The sequence below is a fragment of the Acinonyx jubatus genome, chromosome B3 (genome assembly GCF_027475565.1).
Source record: "Acinonyx jubatus isolate Ajub_Pintada_27869175 chromosome B3, VMU_Ajub_asm_v1.0, whole genome shotgun sequence".
Taxonomy (NCBI): domain Eukaryota; kingdom Metazoa; phylum Chordata; class Mammalia; order Carnivora; family Felidae; genus Acinonyx; species Acinonyx jubatus.
The window spans coordinates 52207601-52228741 of record NC_069386.1 but is presented as its reverse complement, the minus strand read 5'-3'; the positions used below and the strand labels follow the sequence as shown (position 1 = coordinate 52228741).

Sequence of the window (21141 nt, the reverse complement as noted above, 5' to 3'; positions counted from 1 at the left end):
AAGGGAACACTTCAAAAACTTAAAGCCTGTAAGTGAAATCAGTCTTACTGATTCTATCCTGTTTTTGTGATAGATGAGCATCTATACTTGTCAAAATTCATTAAACTGTACACTTAAAATGGGCGAATTTTCTTCTGTATAAATTATACCTCCACAAAGCTGATTTTAAAGTCTAACATCATCAGTTTAATGATCAGAAATGTTTCTTTATAGAATAAAAACTGAAATTGACTTGAATAATTTAAAATATCCTGTTCTCAGTTTCACAAATGTTAGCTGTGAGGATTAGAGGTATCTTTTAAAAATGTTTGTCTCCTTAATCAACCTTTAGGGCTCTTAGGAAATATCCTTTAAATCTTTTATTCATGTAGGTTCAGCTGTGTATCAAAATTCAAGAAGGAAGCACTTTAGAGTCATATAGGAGTATAACATGTTCTGTATTCAAAGGAGTTGATGGTGTCATGTTGTCAAGGACCAGCATTCTTCACAAATATCTGTGCTGTCAGATAATGGGATAGGAAAGGGAGATAGTTTGCTAAAGATTCTGAGACTGGCTGTACCCATTATTCTACTTACTGAAACTCACTTCACTCTTCTAGATTTATTGTATTCTTCCCTCCAAGGGAATGTCCTCTGTTGTCTCTCCCTTCTCATATTCCAAATCAAGTTTTAACTCTTCTTTTATCACTCTGGTGGCTTTTACCATCATCTTTGGGTGGTATCTTTTCATATATTAATGTCTTAGCTCTTGAACTAATTCTAAGATCCCCAAAGGCAGGGAAATTTTGAAAACAATAGTCAATATTAGGTGGTTGGTGCTGTAATTTTGTATGACTGTTGCTATATTGTGCTTCTTAGACTGACATACCATTTTTTTCATTTTCAATTTAATTTTATTATTAAAAATATATAAAGTTCAAAAGTTAAGACCTTATAAAAAGGTATAATCAAACAAGTCTCACTTTTAATTTCTAGTCCCTCTTACCCAGTTTGCTCCTTACTGCCATAAGTAACCATTTTCATTAGTTTGTAATTAATCTTTCCATTGTTTCTTCTTGCAAAACAAGCAAATGCATGGGAACACACTCATAAACTCTCTCTTACACAAATGATAACATGCTATATAGATTATTATACACCTTGTTTTGACATCTTCATACTCTTATACAGTTGCATAATTTTCATTGGATGGATGGATAGGCCATTATTTTTTCAATCAGGTCCCTATTGGTGGACATGTGGGTTATTTTTTTTTTTTTTCTCTTGTAAATAATGTTGCAGTGAATAACCTTGTACCTGTGTTATTCATAGTTCTGGAGGCTTATTTTAATAGAGACCTCAGAGTCATTTTTATTGAGATTCATGATCTTAGGGAAATATTTTATTGCCAAGTAGAGGAACTTATTCCTGCAGGTATCAGACATTTTTTATGTGTGCTAGTGAGTATAAGTTTTTTTTCAGATATCATTTAAACCTTCTATATGTCTTCACTGTGTTAGTATTGCCTTTTCAACTCTCCTGAGATTTCTAAGATTAGCTTTGGTGCTTTCTCTGATGGAGATGCCTTCTTTTTATTTACTTACTATTTTTTAATTTTTTTAATGTTTATTTTTGAGAGAGAGGGAGAGAGAGAGAGAGAGAGAGACAGAGCATGAGTGGGGGAGGGGCAGAGAGAGAGGGAGACATAGAATCCAAAGCAGACTCCAGACTCTGAGCTGTCAGCACAGAGCCTGATGCAGGACTCAAACCCACAGACCACGAGATCATGACCTGAGCTGAAGTCAAATGCTTTAGCTGATTGAGCCACCCAGGTGCCCCTATTATTATTTTTTAAGGTTTGTTCATTTATTTATTTATTTTATTTACTTTTAAATTTTATTTTATTTTTTAATTTACATCCAAGTTAGTTAGCATATAGTGCAACAATGGTTTCAGGAGTAGATTCTTTAATGCCCCTTACCCATTTAGCCCATCCCCCCTCCCACAACCCCACTAGTAACCCTCTGTTTGTTCTCCATAAGAGTCTCTTATATTTTGTCCCCCCCCCCCGTTTTTATATTATTTTTGCTTCCCTTCCCTTCTGTTCATCTGTTTTGTATCTTAAAGTCCTCATATGAGTGAAGTCATACGATATTTGTCTTTCTCTGACTAATTTCACTTAGCATAATACCCTCTAGTTCCATCCACGTAGTTGTGAAATGTTTACTTATTTTTGAGGGAAAGAGAGAGGGAGGGGCAGAGAGAGAGAGAGAGGGAGAGAATCCTAAGCAGGCTCCACGCTGTCAGTGCAGAGCCTGACTCTGAGCTCGGACTCACAAACCATGAGAACATGACCTGAGCCAGAATCAAAAGTGCTTAACTGAGAGAACCACTCAGGTGCCCCCACCTTATTATTTTTATATGTTGTTGAATATATAAATTTCAGCACCCATTAAGTTAGGCATTATGTTAAGTGCTTTATCTTATGAGATAGGTGAAAACTGAAGCTCAGAAAGGTTAAGTCACTTGTCCAAGGTCATATAGCTAGTAGATAGTGGAGCCAGAATGTAAACCCCAAGTTTCTATGAATCAAAGCCTGTATTCTTACAGGCTTATATTTTACATATAAAAATATGTCACTCTTTCATATCAAGCATGCTCCATAATCTAGTCATTATTCTTTGCTTTCTGGAACCTGTTCATTTTTTGAGTTCACTGAATATTTTTTTCCCTGTTTCCTGACTGTCACAATAGTTAGGATATTCTTTGTAACAGAATTAAGGTTTCCTTGATATGGTCTTTGAAATTACTCATCTTCTTATACCTTGATTTTGGTGACTTGGGTGTGGGTGATACCTTAGCTGATCATGAGTTTTCAGCAATCAGATAAGAACTTTTTTCTTTAAATACTTTCTAGGGTTTTCTCCTTTCTTGCCCCTGCTTAGTTGTTTTTTCTCTCTTGCCCTGCTCCTCTGACCTTTAGTGAAGATGTTGCTGTGGGTCATACCCTTTCTTCTTGGTTGTGAGAATAGGTAATTTCTTAGTTTCCCATGATTCCCAGTAGACACAGACATGATGGGGACAGTTAGCATTAGAATCCCTAATGAAAGAGCCAAAAGAATTGAGAAGAATGAAACACAGTGAGGATGAGTGTCAGGGAATAGGGCCTCAGGATAGACCATGGAGAGACAGGACAGCATAGGGATTAAAATATGAACTAACTCCTGGCTGGGTTTGAGTGCTGGCTTCACCATGTAATAGCTATAGACTGTGGTCATTTACCCTTTTTTGTCCTTATTCTTTTTGGGATAATTATACCTACTTCATACAGTTGTGAGGATTGAATGAGGTAAGGCTTGTAATATACTGATCCACAGTAACTGTCTAACAAATGTTCTCAATCTGAAGAGTGACAAGAAAATGACATGGAGTAGCTAGATTCCATATACATGGCATTTGTCATAGTATTAATGTATTTCCTCAACCCTAAGATGTACTTTTTTATGTTTTAATATTATTGAAATAAAAATGCTTATTTAAATTAAGTACACTTAATGTGGTAGACAGTGTTTCTTTCCTCAACAACTGTTATTCCTTCAATAGTGTATCTCCAAATGAGAAAATAGATATTGTGTATGGCTTAATATGTGATTTACATCATACGGGTTGGTATTAGGTAGCTCATTCAATAATAAGAAATAGCCAGTAACTCACTAGTAACTATAGTAACTATTTTTATATAGTTATCTTGGGCTGTAAGATAGAAAATGTAATGTTTTAATTGATTGTGTAGAGATATGCACAGAAGATAGAAGGCATGTATTTCTAATGTCATTTATAAGACTTTAAGTTGGTACATATAGCCTCTTTTCCATTTTGGTGACAATCCTGTGAAATACAGAATTCTGAAAGATTTCAGGATAAAGAACATCTGAAACCTTCCTGAAGTTTTTGAACTTCATATTTTCCAATCTGTTTTTATAGTTACCTGTAGTTGTTATCTTTGACACTTAAATTTTGGAATATATTATTGCTTTGTTTAACTTTTCCTGGGAAAAGTCATTTTTGGCAGGTAATAATGAGACTTTTCCCCTCAAATTTTATAGGTTATTTGGCTGTTTCTTTATTTCTACATGAAAGTCATGAGCTGTTGCTTCTCCTTGTGAATACAGTTGTAAAGGTACTGTACTATATGTTGGTTAGTATGAAGTCTTAAGTTAGTCCTGCGGGCTTCTGACATTTCACCTCTATCATATTGAGTTAGATATTTTTGGAAGAAGCCAGGCTTACAGAATGGGCTTATAAAGATCTTTTAGATCAGTTTCTGAGTTTGTAAAATGAAGTTTATAATAGAACTTAGCCAAGTTGTAAGGGTTAAATGGAACACTGTGTTAAAGTAGGAAGTAGTTGCTCCTGCTGCTCGCTCTTATTATTGTTTCATTTAAAAGCAGATCTCCAGGGGCACCTGGGTGGCTCAGTGGATTAAGCATCTGACTCTTGATCTCAACTCAGGTCTTGATCTCAGGATTGTGAGTTGAAGCCCTGTGTTGGGCTCCACACTAGGCGTGGCGCCTAGTTAAAAAAAAAGCAAGACAGCAATCATGCAGCTCTGCAGACCTTTAATCAGATCCACTTTTCTGACTGTCTTTTTCTTCAGGATCTCTTCTAAAAGGATATAGATATAAACTGAATAATTGAAGTCTTTCAAATTCTAAAAGTCATTTTTAAGGAGAATAGAGTATAATTGGGTAACTGAAATTTATAGATAATAAAAATACAGTGTAATCCACACAGTGTTTTTTCCTGTTAAACTTTGGATCAAAATTAGTAATGAAACGTAATCAAACTGTTGAGCTCTTCCATGTTTTTCTGGATGTATGACTCTGTGTATGTGAATGTGTATAGGGTACTTTCTGAATTTTAAGTTACATACTCTTTTAAGGTTACTAGTAGCTTAAATTTTTCAGGATTTTCCAAAATAAATTCATGTTTCCAAAATAAATCTGTTTGAATGATTTATAAACTTTGTGCATATAGAAGTATATAAACACACGCATTGTATACAATCTAGAATTACTTCCTTTTAAACATCTACTCAATTAACAAGAAAAAAATTCAAAGATTGGTTTTGTTATTAGTTTAGAAAAGTTTTAAACGCTGTAGTAAAGGAGACTACTATGGGTCAGTGTCAGAACAGAAATACAGTTTCCTTTTGGATCAGTTGCTTTTTGGCTATATGTATCTTAATTGACTCTATTAAGGGAAATGAAACAGTAGGATATTCCTACACAATATGAGGTAAACCTGAATGTACAAATTGATTATAAAGTTAGTAGAAAACCATAAAGTATGTAGGGCCATTGCAGTATTGAACTCAACCTAGTTTCAAAATGTGCACTGAATGTTTGTTTGCTCACTGATTATGTCAGGACTTGCAGAGCACTAACCTGGTAGAAGTATGCATGGCACTTACTGTCGTCAGCCAGATATTCCCTCGAGAAATGATTCCAGCTGTTCTTCCATTAATTGAAGATAAACTTCAACATTCTAAGTAAGTAAATTCTTTTTGGGTATGTGTCTATACTATATATTTCAAAATAAAAATTTATACTAAAAAACTTATTCTAACTTTAACTTAATGCTGTCAGGGTAGAGGATAGACTTAGACTGCCTGATACAATGCAGAAATCTCTGATAGCATTGTCCCTTATTTTACGTGGGTTTGGGAAAATGTTAGGCAGCTTTCTAAAGTTAAACCAAGAGGCAGTGAGGTTTGGTGTCAGGAATCTGTGGCTTTCCTCCCAGTTCTACCACTAACCAGTAGTGGTCCTGTTTTTCCTTTGACTATGTGGGATTGGTTGAAACATGTTAGTTTTCACAAAGTTGTTTTGAGGATAAAGTGGAATAATGGAAAAAAATTGGCAGTGAGTGGTTCAAGTGCTGTGAATGCAGAGCTTCAGTGTACGGGGGATGCTTTGATGGCAAAACGGTAACATTGAGATTCTGTTTTATAGCAAAATATATCCAAATAAACCTTAACTTATAGTATTTTGCTAATCTTACCTTGTAAGATTCCTTAACTTGTTCCTTATCAGCTTGAATTTTTTTTTCCTTCAAAGATTTTATTTTAATTCAAGTTAGTTAACATATAGTGTAGTATTGGTTTCAGAAGTAGAACTCAGTGATTAATCACTTACGTATAACACCCGGTGCTCATCACAAGTGCCCTCCTTAGTACCCGTTACCCATTTAATGCCCAGCACCCTTTAGCCCATCTCCCTACCGACCTTCCTTCCAGCATCCCTCAGTTTGAGCTTGACTTACCTTTTCACTAATTATTTTGTTTTATTGTGTTGTTTTTTTTTTTTTTTTTTGACAAGCCCCTTAACTTTATAACCTTTAGAACTAGGAACAGTTTGCAATCATTTTCTTTTTTCTTTTCTTTTTTTCTTTCTTTTCTTTTCTTTTCTCTTCTTTTCTTTTGTTTTCTTCTTCTATTTCTTTCTGTTTTTTTTTGTATTACAATATTTTAGTTATACTTATATTCTTTTTTTTTTTTAATTAAAATTTTTTTAGTGTTTATTTTTGAGAGGGTGGGGTGGAGCTGAGAGAGAGGGAGACAGAATCCAAAGCAGTCTCTGCACTGTCAGCACAAAGCCTGACATGGGGCTCAAACCCATGAACCGTGAGATCATGACCTGTGCCAAAGTTGGATGCTCAACCAACTGAGCTACCCAGGTACCCCAATATACATACATTCTTAATAAAAATATTTTGTTGCTCATAACAACATTTCTTTATTTTATATGTTTTTTTTAAGCTAGTAATTTTAGTGTTCTAAGATTAAAAAATGTTGTCTTATGGTTTGTATTCTTTAAGAAATTTTGGACCATGAAACTTCTGGCTAAAATGATAGCTTTTACTAAGAATTATGGAATAACTTCATAAGTTTTTCATACTTGTTTTAATGCTTTGTTTATGTCAAATCTGTCTTCAGAACAAATGATGGATGTAAACGATTAATTATTGGAAATAAAATACTAGTTTTTCTTAGATAATTACAGGTTGATCTGATGATAGCAGAGCATTATTTTTGTGTAATTTTTCCATACCCACACTGTTTTGTGATAATGGTACTTACTGATCCTTTGTTTGAAATCCTTCTGAGAACTGAATTTTTTCCTTATTGCTTTCCATGTGGTCTAATTTCAAATATTGGTATCTCCTGTCTTCTACCAGTTAGACTTTTTGAAATTCTGCTTCTGTAGTTATGGCCATAACTAACTCCATGCAGAAAAATATGGGTCAGAGCTGTAGGTATGCTAGTGGATGTCACAAAGAAGATGTGGCTTGGACTTGACTTTTGAGTTTCACCAAGCCAGACCTAGAGCCCCAATCTAGGTCTCTTGATGTCTTTTGTTAGTACCACCACATAGGGCCAGGCCTAGGGATTCCTGAGCCTGTTCAGTATTTGTATTCTTTTATCTCACCTCATTTACCTACTCTCTCAGAACTGATATTGGTTAACACTCAATAGCAATATATTGAGATGTAGTTTACAGTCACCATAGTATTAATACTACTGGCAAATCTGTTGTTAACCTACTTTTTCTTTCCATATCAAAATAATTTTCCATCATGGCATAGTTTGCCTAGGAAAGTAGTGAGTTGCTTGTTAATGGAATTTAGCAGAAGCTGGAGGACATTTTTTAGGAATCTTATAAAAGATACTCTTTTTTTTTTTTTTTAAAGTTTATTTATTTATTCTGAGAAAGCCAGAGAGAACACAAGTCAGGGAGGGGCAGAGAGAGAGGGAGACAGAGCCCCAAGCAGTCTCTGTATTGTCAGCATGGAGCCTGATGCGGGGCTCAAATTCACAAAACCATATCATGACCTGAGCCAAAATCAAGAGTCGGATGCTTAACCTACTAAGCCACCCAGGCGTCCCATAGAAAGTATTCTTGATTGGAACACAGAAGATTGCATTGAGTAATCTCAGTTTGGAGATTCTGTGATTTTAGGTAAAAGAAATATATATTAAGGAACCCTAATAGTAAATACTTTAGTTTTGTGACATTTGCTGCTGTTATGAACACTGCCAGCATAGCCTGCCTGCAAATATATTTAGAAATAGGCGTGAGTGAGAATTAACAAGGAAATGTACTAACTTGGAAATTACATTATGAACATAAGATAGTGACTTGTTATTTTGGTTCTTGTGTGCTAGACATTATCTGTTAAAAATTAAGTGTAAGACTAGCATATACTTTCCTCTTTGTTGTAATGACATTTCTGAAACATGAGCTGGAAAAGGGGAGGAGTGACATTTTTAATGTGAGTCTTCCTATTGCCCTGGCTCCCTAAAGTATTTCAAGTATGCTTGCCCATGGTACAAAAGAAGAAATCTTTAAAGGTATAATGTTAATGAGATTTTATTAATTTTTAAATAAAATAATAAATATTAATAAAATAATAAAATAAAATAATGTTATAATAAAATATAATAATACATATTAATTTATTGATATCAACATTGATAAATATACTGTATAATATTACTAGCCAGAGTTACTTCTTACAGATTTGAACTGTTGATTCTTTTCCCAATTTCTAGAGAGATGGCTTTCAAAAATGGAATTAGGGAATTAAGGAATTTATTTATCTTTCTTGTTTGTTCTGGTTTCAAAACTAATATTTGCTTGTTACCAAAAATTCTGTACCTAAAGAAATATATAATATGAGCAGTTAAAATCTTTTGAGGTCTTACCTCCGAGAGATAACTACTTTTTATAGTTTGATGGATTAGAATATAGAAATTAACAATGTGTGTAATTCTTTCTTTCTTTTTGTATTAAGGTAATAGCTGATATTGTGAAATCATCTTGTGTACAATATTTTCAAACTAAATGCCTGTGGATTCAGACAGTTTGTTTAGATTTTATTTTTTCTCTTTAGGGAGATTATACGAAGAAAAGCTGTTCTGGCATTATATAAATTCCATCTCATTGCTCCTAATCAAGTACAGCATATCCATATTAAGTTTCGGAAAGCACTTTGTGACAGAGATGTTGGGGTCATGGCTGCTTCTTTGCACATATACTTTAGGATGATTAAGGTAAGTTGGAAATTTCAGGAAGTACTGAGTAGTTGCCATTAGAAAAATGTAATTATGGAATAAAAAGAACTCACATTTTTCAGTAAAATCCTTAATGAACATGTCAAGTTTTTATCATTGACTTTTTAATAGTAATTTTTATAAGTTGTTGATAGCATGAGTTGTAGGCACATTACAGAATTAGTCTTTTTTTTAAATGCCTAAGTTTTTTGCGTTACTAAAGATGCATGGAAAAATGGTAGCTATGGAAGGTGATTGAAATTTGCAGATTTGTGGTTTTTAAAAAAAATTTTTTTTATTAGTTTTCTTTATTTTTGAGAGGCAGAGTGAGACAGAGCACGCGTGAGGGAGGGGCAGAGAGGGAGGAAGACACAGAATTGGAGGCAGGCTCCAGGCTCTGAGCTGTCAGCATAGAGCCCGATGTGGGGCCTGAACTCATGAACCGTGAGATCATGACTTGAGCCGAAGTCGGACGCTCAACCGACTGAGCCACCCAGGTGCCCCCAGATTTGTGGTTTTTTAAGCAGTGACTTTTATATGACTTCATAAGATGCATAAGAGCTTATTGAAATGAGGAGAGCTGGTGGAGGGTGTGTAAACTATAGATTATGTTGCCGACTCCTTAAATTGATACTGTGTCAGATGAAGAAGGAAGGTGAATGGTATGGTAACATTTTCTAAATGGTGATATGAGTTTATACTAATTCAGCCCCAGTGCATTGCCTGAAACCCTTTGTATTCCATGTGAGGTATTCCATGATGAGTACTGTAAAACAAAATGGAATATGTCACTGAATTAAATTTACAGTTACAGAACTGAAAGTTGTGTTCATTTTTATTCATTATGCTCCAAAATAGATTTGGTATAAATAGATACTTGATATTAAATCTTGTTTTTCCTCTAACGTTTACTAAACTTTGAAAGAGCTATTATTTCCCTTCCAAAAATGTGTTGTTGATAGTGAAATAAAAATTACGATGAGGAATCTAATGTTTATTCTGAGGAATATGTATTTAAATTCCCCAGTCCAAGAGATTAGTCAGATAGATAATCAAAATACACTCATTCGGAACACAGGTATGTTTAAATACAATAGGGTTAATTAATTTTTAAAAGGCAGATGCACTGATTTTGGGAGGTTTGAGTAGACTTGACTGTGCCCTGTGCTCTTCCACCCAGAACACATTTATTTATTATTGTTATTATTTAATGTTTGTTTATTTGAGAGAGACAGAGAAAGTGCATGTGGGAGAGGGGCAGAGAGAGAGAGAGGGAGAGAAAGAATCCCTCTGCACTGACAGTGCAGCGTGACACAGGACTCGATCTCACAAACCATGAGATCATGACCTGAACCAAAATCAGGAGTCCCACACTTAACCAACGGCGCCACCCAGGCGCCCCTATTTTTGGTCTTAAATTGCAGTTTGAAACTGTTCATAAGCACTAAGGGCAAACTGAGTTAATCTCAAACTTAAGTTAATCTCTTAATGTGGCAGTACTTCACTAGTAGTTCTTGATTAACCACCTAATGGACATCTGCTAATTCAATGTGTGACTTAAAGATAGTGTTATATTAGCCCAAAATGGGGTCAATGTTCAAGTGTGCTAAGGAGATGAAATACAGTGGAGACAGTATAAATGTTCACATTGATGTATTTATTGTGTGTATGAGAGAGAGAGAGAGAGAGAGAGAGAGAGAGAGAGAGATGGGAAGTGAGGGAAAGGATGTGAGAAATAAGGAGAATAGAATAGGAAAGAATATAGTTTAAGGGAAAAAAACTGATTTCAGTTTTTGCCTTCTTACCCTATTTCTCTATATTATGAAGACTTTTTAAAAACTATTTTATTTATTAATTTATTAAGACTTTTATTTATTTTTAAAAAAAGATATATATATTTTCTTTTAGAGAGAGAGAGAGTGAGTGCGCAGGGAAGAGGGGCAGAGGGAGAGAGAGAATCCCCAGCAGGCTCCATCCCCAGCAGTCCATCCCCAGGCTGACATGGGGCTTGATCCCACGACCCTGAGATCATGACCTGAGCTGAAATCAAGAGTTGGATGCTTAACTGACTGAGCCACCCAGGCGCCCTTTTTTTCACTTTTTGATTTAATTGCTGGTATTGGCTAACAAAAGTTCAATATAAGATATAAGAACTTATGAAATGTGATTAAGACTCTGTGTGGAGACAAGTAGTGAATGGTGGAAGCCTTTTGGGGGATGATTCAGCTTTGGATCAGGTAGTCAGAGTAGTTTCATCATGGAAGACATTAAACACATTAGAGTATGGTTTTATTTTTATTAAAAAAATTTTTTTTAATGTTTTTATTTATTTTGAGAGAGAGAGACTGAGCGCGAGCTGGGGAGGGGCAGAGAGAGTGGGAGACACAGAATCCAAAGCAGGCCCCAGGCTCTGAGCTGTCAGCACAGAGCCTGACGTGGGACTTGAACTCGTGAACCACGAGATCATTACCTGAGCTGAAGTTGGATGCTTAACCATTGAGCCACCCAGGTGCCCCTAGAGTACTGTTTTATTAAATGTGAACATGCAGCTTCTAAGTTAACATGCCCTAAGTTAGATTTTGTATGGCATTTAAACCAGGTCTATTTTATATTTGATAAGAGACTATTATTAATAGAAAGTTTTTTGTTTTGTTTTTTGGGTATAGGAGAATTCATCTGGATATAAAGACTTGACTGGGAGTTTTGTAACAATTTTGAAGCAAGTAGTTGGAGGAAAGCTCCCAGTAGATTTCAATTACCATAGTGTACCAGCACCATGGTTACAAATCCAGCTCTTGAGAATACTAGGACTTCTAGGAAAAGACGATCAAAGGTAAACTATTCTAAGCAAACTTGATACCCTGATAGCCTGTCACCTAGAAGTTTCATAAGTCAGATTCTCCCAATGTTTAATTGGCTTAATAATGATAAATAAATCACTGTAAGAAGTATATAATAGGTTGCTGGGATAATCCTGGCTCTCTGCTTATCTAATCCTGCTCATAGGGAAAGGTACCTCTGAAGCTCCATATCTTTCCTGAAGCCTTCTTAAACATTCTAGTTCAGGGATTTGGAAACTTTCTTTACTGTAAAGGGCCAGATAATAAATATTTGATGCTTTGTGGGCTGTATGTTGTCTGTTGAAGCCTGCTGTTGTATAACTTAAAGCAATCATAGATAATACGTAAGGAATGAGCACTACTGTATTCCAGAAAAACTTTTTATGGACATTAAAACTTGAATTTTGTATAATCTTTATGTATCATGAGTTATTATTCTTTTTATTTTTTTCCTCATTTAAAAATGTAAGAACCATTCTTAGCCTGTAGCCATACAAATACAAACATCCAGCCAGGATAGTCCTGGAGACAGTAGTTTGCTGACTCTTCCTCTGGTTGGATGTGAGTGTTTCATTTAATTCATTTGTCTGAATTACTCTTTTAGCCAATACTTTATATTAAAATTTTTATGGTGTCTTTTCAATTATGCATATTGTTTGTAACTTTTTATTTTCTCATAATTTTTCTTTTTTTTTTTTAATGTTTATTTTTTGAAAGAGAGAGAGAGTACGAGTGGGGGAGAGGCAGAGAGAGAGAGGGAGACACAGAACCCAAAGAAGGCTCCAGGCTCTGAGCTGTCAGCACAGAACCTGACACAGGGCTTGAACTTATGAACAATGAGATCATGACCTGAGCTGAAGTCAGACGCTTAACTGACTGAGTCACCCAGGTGCCCTTATTTTGTCATAGTTTTTCAGACTTACCAGAAAGTTCCAACAACAGATCAAGAAGCTTCCTTATATCTTTTACCTAGAGTCATCAATTATTTTCATATGTCTTATCATTCTTTCTCTTTCTATATATATGTGCATGTGTGCACACATATTAAATTTTTTTCTTCCTGAACCATTCAAGGACAAGTCTTTTAGTTCCCTTGAGAGCAAGTACCATGGCTGGAGTCCTTGATGTGTTTCTGTCTTAAGAAAATATTTGCTAGTCAGTGTTCTGACTTTATAAGATCTGGTTTTCCCTTCTGCAGTACAGTACCTTCTAATTCTTTAGCCTAGCTTTACAAAGGGATTGTATTCTAGGCTTTTGCTCCTAGTAATGCCTTGTCAGTGTCATGCCAGTGTCCATCTGCCTATGAGCTCCTGGTGAGAGCTAGCTGGACTGTATCACTCTTGATATTGCTATGTCATTTTTTCTGTGTTTCTGACTCTAAATTCCTAGGTCAAAAAACTGGAGGTGATGGGAGTAGATACACACGTTAGAAATGTTTGCTATAATTTTATTTTATGTAATCCAGCCTATCCTACGGCATAGCTCTAGTTGGGAGTCCACTGGAATTCTGTTTTAAAATCACGAATTTCATAGTAGTGCATTCAGACTTCACTAGTCTAAAAAGGTCTGTTGACAATATATTGTCATGAAGTAACTTTGGAGGCTTTTAGTGTATTTACTAAATTCATTAACTCATTATCTTCCTTCTTTCCTTTATAAATGAATTTGGGGAATACATACAAAGTTACAAAGAACGTACAAAGAGAGAGCTTACCTCCAGAGAGCTCAGTTGAATAGAATTAGGCTCAAGAAAATGAACAAAGAGTTAAACTCTTTTATGATGTTATGGAACATTAGAATATTTTTTCCTTTGTTGTCCCAACTCTGAGATTTTATGTTAACACAAATCTTGTAGTTCTTAAGACATGATTAGTCCAGTGTGGCAAAGTAAAAATGGTATTTTATAGTAGGATTCTAATGTATTTAATTGAAAGAGTTAATTTAGTGGAAAAGTCTTCTTATATTTATGTTCTTTTATATCGCTTGTTTAGATATTTTCTTTTGTTTTATAGCAGTCTTCTTCTTAGGTTATTCCTGTTTGGCTTGATCATGTCTGCACATGTTTCTATATTTCTATGTGGTTAATTATGACTCCTATGACAGACATCAGCTTTTAAAATTGAGAAACTAGACTGTAATCTAGCTGTCGTATTACCAAATTTGGGGGGTGAATTGTAATGTCTGCTATGTGGTATTGTCTGGAAAAAGTGCTTACACAATAAAATGAGGGATTTTAGAATATGGTTCTGGATTTCACAGAATAGTTACACTTCAGTCAAGACAGAATAAAAGTCCATCCACTTCAAATTAAATTTTTATAGCTGCATATTTAGAAAAACATTTTCTGAAAAAGATGTAACATACATCATATGTCATTTGTATGGCCCCAGGTTATTTTGATCTTTTTGTTTATTTTACAGTGTAGTTTCTCTGCAAGACTACTGTGTGTGTTCTGTGTTGATGGTAGTTTTTTTTTCTATTGGTGCTTTTTGAATTTGTAAAACAGAGACAAATGCCGGTTGAGAAGTCATCGTTTCACACTAGCCTCTTGCAGAGAACTTTTCTAGATTTTGAGATAGAGTGCTCTACAAAGCACTATATTTTCTTTCTTTCTTTCTTTCTTTCTTTCTTTCTTTCTTTCTTTCTTTCTTTCTTTCCTTTTCTTCCTTCCTTCCTTCCTTCCTTCCTTCCTTCCTTCCTTCCTTCACTGCGTTTTCTTACAGTATCTACCTCAACCCAGTTACCAGAACTGTAATCAGTGACCATAAAGACATAGGAGTGGTATAAACCTGTTTCACAAAATACAATTTCTTTATAGTTAACATAAATGAAAGTTAAACTTTTTCCCCAGAAAACCTAGTGCTGCTCAAAGAAAGACTAGTATTTGAATACTTTAAAAAAACTATTTGGTTAAAATACTGTCTGGAATAATCTGGATGTGGGAGATATTACTATAACTTGAAACAGGCAGAAATATTTTATTGCAAATAAAATTATGAAAGGTAGTATGTTCAAACAAAAACCTGATTTGTACACTAGGTACAGGTAAAGAGCTGGTTGACTTATGTATATCTCTCCATTGACTAGTCATCTTTGATAAAACAGGAAATTAAACTCATGAAAAAGAGCAAATGGAATCTTGAAGAAGTGAAATTTCCATAACTTCATAAAATAAATTTTTTTCACTTCTTTTCTGTAGATCCTCAGTTTTAAAGAGAGAGAAGTTTGAAAAACTGTTTTATTGAGTTATAATACTATAATTCTACTGCAAATAAAATATCTTTTAAACAGGACAAGTGAATTAATGTATGATGTTCTTGATGAATCCTTACGAAGAGCCGAGTTAAATCACAATGTCACATATGGTAGGTAACATATATAAATGCTATTCGAAAAAATTACAGTGTTTTTCAGCATCATAGCAAAATGTGTGTTAGAATCTATAAATTCCAATAGAATCTTATATGTTAAATTTTAAGGTGGTTCTCTGGGTTATTCTTTTTCAGTGCAGGCATTAGATAACTAATAGAAATAATGGCAGTATTTTAAATGTTGATCTAAATTCATTATTAAAATTATCTCTCTTTTTAAAATATTCTTTAAGAGAAATTATCTTTATATTGAAAATATTCATTAAGCATCTAATTGACTGTGAAGATAACCTGTATAAGTAATACAGCTGTGAATAAAATAGTTATAATTGATTATATTATCATTGATCTCACAGATAGATAGATCATACATGGAAAGGGACAGGTGGAGTAAATGTTACAAAGGAGTGTTACTCCTTTGTATGGGAAAATATAGCAGCTAGTCTTAGATGAGAGGGAGAACAAGGAAGGTTTTATTGACATTTAAGAAGAGAACTGAAGGAAGGATAAGATATAGACAAAAACATGTAGGATATATATATGGAATAACAGTATACTCTTCTGTGAGGAGACAGTAGTCATATGTTACATACAATTTTAAAAAGTAATTTAGTGATAGGAGATGAGTAATTTGGGGGAGAGGGTAGAGGACTGAGAAAAGTAACCAAAAAACTTTCAATCTTAATAGAGGGAGGAACTATTGGTTCTTTATTGATTAGTTTGAAAAAGCTCAGTAAAGAAATTGAGGTATTTGGAAATATTCAGAAGCAAAGTAAAACAGTTTGAATTTTGCATGCTATAGAGAAAAATAGAAAAAGCATTGAGAGATTAACTCAAATGAGAAGTTATTTCTTTTTCTGGTAAAATACTGTGAAGTAGGGTTTGAAGACCATCCTGTTTTTTCAGACAGTGGTAAATGGTGAATCTTTAAGAACAATGATTGTAGAAATGTGGGATGGACTAGAGGGCAGAAATTATACTAGTTTAACTGTAAGAAAAGTGTTTGACAAAGACGGAGTTAGGAATAAGGAGAAAGAATTGCATGTATGAGACTCATACAGGATTGATAATGCACATGACAGTGAATTGAGATGGTAAATTTTGGAAGATAGATTTATGTTTTGCATGGAAAAATGGTAATTAAGACATTGAAAGTGGTTTATTCATTTGTTCAACCAGTATTTATTGAAGGGTTACAAAACAAAAACTTGATTTGTAAACTAGGTACAGATTGAGGGAAGAGTTGATTGATTTATGTATTTCTCCATGATAAGTACAGGAGATTAAAGGGAGAATAAGATAGACACAGTCCCTGCCCTTATGAGGGTATAGTGTAATGAACGGTTGATATTATGTAGGATCTGCTGTGTAATGAGAAGAGTCAGGCCAGTGATAAGGATCATCCTTATTGACATGGGTGGTTTGTTTAGGAGCTGTCAGAAGATCCAGACAAGTGTCAGAGTCTTTGCAGGCAGCGAAGCTAAAAAGTTTTGCTTGAGATATAATTAGTGTGTAGGATAAGAGTTTGAAAGACTCTCAAGGAAGTCTGTTTAGAATCAGTTAAGGATCTGATTTTCTTTTTCTTGCACAATTTTTTTTTTTTTTTGGTAATTGACATTTCAGCTTTAATTTTTTTATTTTTTTGAATAGGTAATATATGCACATGGTTCAAAATTCAAAAGGTACAAAAAGGTATACAGTGAACAGTAAGTGTCCCTTTGACCCTTACCACCCACCACCCAGTTCCCCTTCTTGGAGATAACCACTGTTATCTGTTCCTTTTGATTTGGAGAGTACTGTATACCTGAGGAAATACTTTTTTTAATGTTCTCCCCTAGGGCACCTTTCCCTTATTAACATTTCTGGGACCAACACCAATAATTCATTTCTTTGTAGGCTGTCAGTGCAATGTTTTACCTTGCCATGGAAACCTTATAGTTTCTGTTGTTTTATTTATTTCTTTTATTAATCTTTCCATTGTTAGGCTTCCCCTCTGTATTTGTATTGATACAGTTTATAACTTTGAGTGATTTTATCAATGATAGAATGTTCTCTAGTAATGCTGACACGAATATTTTATTGCTTAAGAATGTGAATTTTAAATCATGAACTTCATAAGGGAAGAGACTGTGTCTATCCCACTGTCTGGCACTAGGTTAATCAATGAGTAACACGTTTTAGTTGAATTAAAGGAAGAGAAAAACTACTTTACTTTTATCAGTTATCTATATATAACTGATAACTTTTATCAGTTACCTGATTGGGTTTTAGCTTTTATACTTGCTAAATCATATTTTTTTGAAAATTCCATTATTTTAACCTACCTAAGTGTTAAGTCAAGATATAAATCCCATCAGAGATGTTTATTGAGTACTGTTATGTGCCAGGCATTGTGCAAAGTGATATAGAGGATGTGAAGGAGTGTAAAATGTAATCTTTGCCTTCAAGAAATTTACTATATAATGGTAGAACTAGCTTATTTATGAAAGAATAATATCAGTATAAGGCAGAATGCTAAGGGGTGATACAGAGAATAAATATTACAGGAGTCCAGTGGTAGAGATCACTGTGGGCCTGAGGACACACATAAGAGTTCATTGATATAATGGGGCCCTGACAGATAGTAAGGATACAGATAGCCAGAAGAGAGATCAGGGGGGTCTAGGTGAAGGGAACATGAGAAAAGGTACAGAAGTGGGGATATTTAAAACAGTTTCAGAGAATATCAACTTACCAGTCTACATGCACAGTTCATATTGGGAGCAGTGGAAAGGCCTTGGTGTAGAGGTTCTCTTGTGGCAGTCAAATGAGTTTGGGCTTTATACCGTATAAATCCAGAGATATGGAAGACTTCTGGGCAAGGTACTGATAAGATGAGAGTAACATTTTTTAGTAAATTGGGAGAATTATAGAAAAGGGAGTACAAGGCACAGAACCATCAAAAGTAGACAGAAGTGCATTTCCCTGTTTTTCCCACTTAATAGACATTATATATAAAATTAACATAAGACTCTGTAAGGTAGAGAAATGAAGGTGGACTGGTTAGGAACCTTGGGATGCAAGGAACAATATCACGGTGAGTGCCGTGGGTTTTCTTTTTGCCTCATATTTCTCAGACTGGGTACTGGAGAGCCAGCAACGTGGAAACACCAACTGTTCCAAACAAAAATGCCTTAAGAAAAGCCTGCTGTCTAGCCAAAGGACCAACAAGAAAAGGGCAAACTAGCAAGGTAGAAAACTTTTAGATGGTAGCCTCTTTTCCAGACAAGCATCACACAGAATAAATTATGGACCCACCCATGTCAGAAAAGACTGAGTGGAGAGCCAAGATTTCCACCCTCACCAGGTGTAAGCAGATTCCCAATGCTTCTACTGGGCTCATTGTGGAGAAGCCCAAGAGGAGAGCCAGAATTTCATCCCTGCCAGGTGTCGGGAGTGGGGCATATCTCACTTGCACTGTCAGTGGAGATGATGTGGGAAGCCTGGATTTCACATATCTAGGAATAGGGAGTTAATGAAGCACCTCTCCCCTCTTTGCTGAGGTGGTGTTAGGGGAAGCCTAGAAAGAGTTGGAGCTTTCACCACTGGTCAGGGATATTCAGGCCATCCCATCAATGTCAGTGGAGGCCATTGGAGTGGTAATGAGGTGCCCCTTCCTTTCTGAGGCAGGATAGTATCAGCAGACACTCCCATCCCCCACCCAGAAGGAATAAGGGTCCCCTCCTTCTCCAGGTGTCAAAGGAGGCAGAGTGGAGAACCTGGACTTTCATCCCCATAGGGTGGTACCCGCGTCTCCCTGTCAGAGTAGTATCAATAGATACTTTCCTTATTTAATATGAAAGTAAAGTCTAGTCTGAAGGATAAGGTGTCAGTGGAATGTCTTCAAATTTTGTGCATAATCCAACTCCAAAAACCTATGATAAAACCACAGTATCACAAATGTTAGGATATTACTAATTTTTTATTTGCTAATTTTTACTTGATATTTTGGTTAGGACCTGGCTTGCTCTTGAGGAGAAAACAAAACTTCACATTGTGTTTTTACGTTTAGAATCCTCAGAAGCACTTTTTTTTTTTTTTAACCGCTGCAGAGGGGAGACAGCAGAGCAGGGTGGCTGCTGTTTCATTTATGGACTTATACTCAGATTTTTGTAGAGTTGGGGAATAAAGGGATTTAGCTATAGTGGAAAAGTGATTTAGAAATCTATTAAATTCATTTTTAGCTCATTTGTGCACTAAGTTCATAAGTATAATTTTTGAACTATTAATTTTACCTATACTAGCTTTCCAGAAATCTTATGAGCATCTAAATAAAAGTTTGGATTTTGGATGGGTAATGAGAAGCTTTTGTAGTAACACAGTTTGATAGCAGGAGAGTTCCGAATGGCAGGAATCTGTAAAGGAAACCGTGTCAGTTATAACAGAAAATGGGTCATCATTATTTTTAATGTTACTTAGGACTGGCCTATTAGTTCAGGGTTTGGCAAACTTTTTCTGAAAAGGGGGCCAGGTAGTAAATATTTTAAGCTTTGTAGGTAACATAGGTTTCTGTCATAAATTCTCCTGTGTTTATTTTGTTTTTCTACGACCTTTGAAACATGTAATTGTACACCTGAGACTCATATAATATTATATGTCAATTGTATCTCAAAAAGTATGTAAAAATTGTTCTTAGTTTACAGGCTTGCAAAAGTAGGCCAAGGGCTAGATTTAGTGGTAGTTCATCCATTCCTGCCTTAGTTGGTCACTCACTTGACCAAGCCTCTCTTTGTTTAGTTCATAAAGTCATAAAGTTTACTTTTTCCATGGCACAGAATGAGGACATTTTACAGCACAACATCTGAATATACAGAGGAGTATCTTTTTAGGTTCAGTTAACTCACTTTGTAGATTTTCCTTTAAAGTCAGTCCCCTTCTTAAAGAGAAATTTGTATTTCTGATTTATTTTCTCTTTCTCCTTCTATAGAAAGGGTTTGTATAAAGCTTTTTATACAAAGTTTATGTGTGAATCAGTCGATAGGCAACCTAACAGTGGAAAATATAGCTGGTTGAATACTCAAGTTTTATGTTGTATACAACAAAGTATCAGATTGTTTTGTTTAAAGCTTTTAGAACTAGAGAAGAAAGGATTCTATCAAGGACACTTGACATGCTTCAACTTGTGGTAGAACTGTTAAGTCGACTGAGTCTGTGTCTCACTTACACTGTGATTCCATAGCACATGCAGGACTTGATACCACGCTGGTTCTTCTTTATTCACCATGACAAAGCTCAGGCTCCTTGACTTCGGCTCTTCAAAAGAGTTTGAAAAAGATGTTAGTGTACACTTTGGTCATTATCGTAGTTATCCAATCTTTGACTGTATTAGAAAATCAAATTTGAACACTATCAAGATGTTCAATAGATAGTTCTATGTTCTTCGCGGTTTGTTTTAAAGAACTGACTTGAGGATTTTTATGAAATGGCCCTACTTTGAAATGAATGCTAGAGTATCCTAAAATGATTACATTGAAATAAACTACATATATAGTTTCTGTGTATAAATGGTAGAAACTGCCAGAGAACAAATTATTTTAAAGCATGCAAGCAGTGTTGGAAATACCTGTTTATATAGGAACAATGAATATATTACTTATGTGCCCTTTAGAATGTGAGCTCCTTAAGGGCAGGGGTTTTTGTCTTTTTGTTCACTGCTGTATCCATACTATTAGAACAATGCCTGGCACATAGGAGGTGTTCAGTAAATACTTGTTGCATGTGTGAATGCATCATTTCTATCTATTAATATACATAACATATTATATTGTGGTAATATAATCCTAATAGTTGTGTAAGC

General features: G+C 35.0%; 1 protein-coding gene across 1 annotated transcript in view; it reads left to right on the top strand.

Annotated features, from left to right (window-relative positions):
* AP4E1 (adaptor related protein complex 4 subunit epsilon 1) overlaps positions 1–21141 on the top strand; it is a 61045-nt gene that overhangs the window by 6133 nt on the left and 33771 nt on the right. Inside the window, exons 4-8 of the mRNA XM_053224026.1 lie at positions 4086–4159; positions 5409–5530; positions 8935–9094; positions 11761–11927; positions 15226–15299. Coding sequence (XP_053080001.1) covers positions 4086–4159; positions 5409–5530; positions 8935–9094; positions 11761–11927; positions 15226–15299 — 597 coding nt within the window. The remainder of the gene's footprint in view (positions 1–4085; positions 4160–5408; positions 5531–8934; positions 9095–11760; positions 11928–15225; positions 15300–21141) is intronic.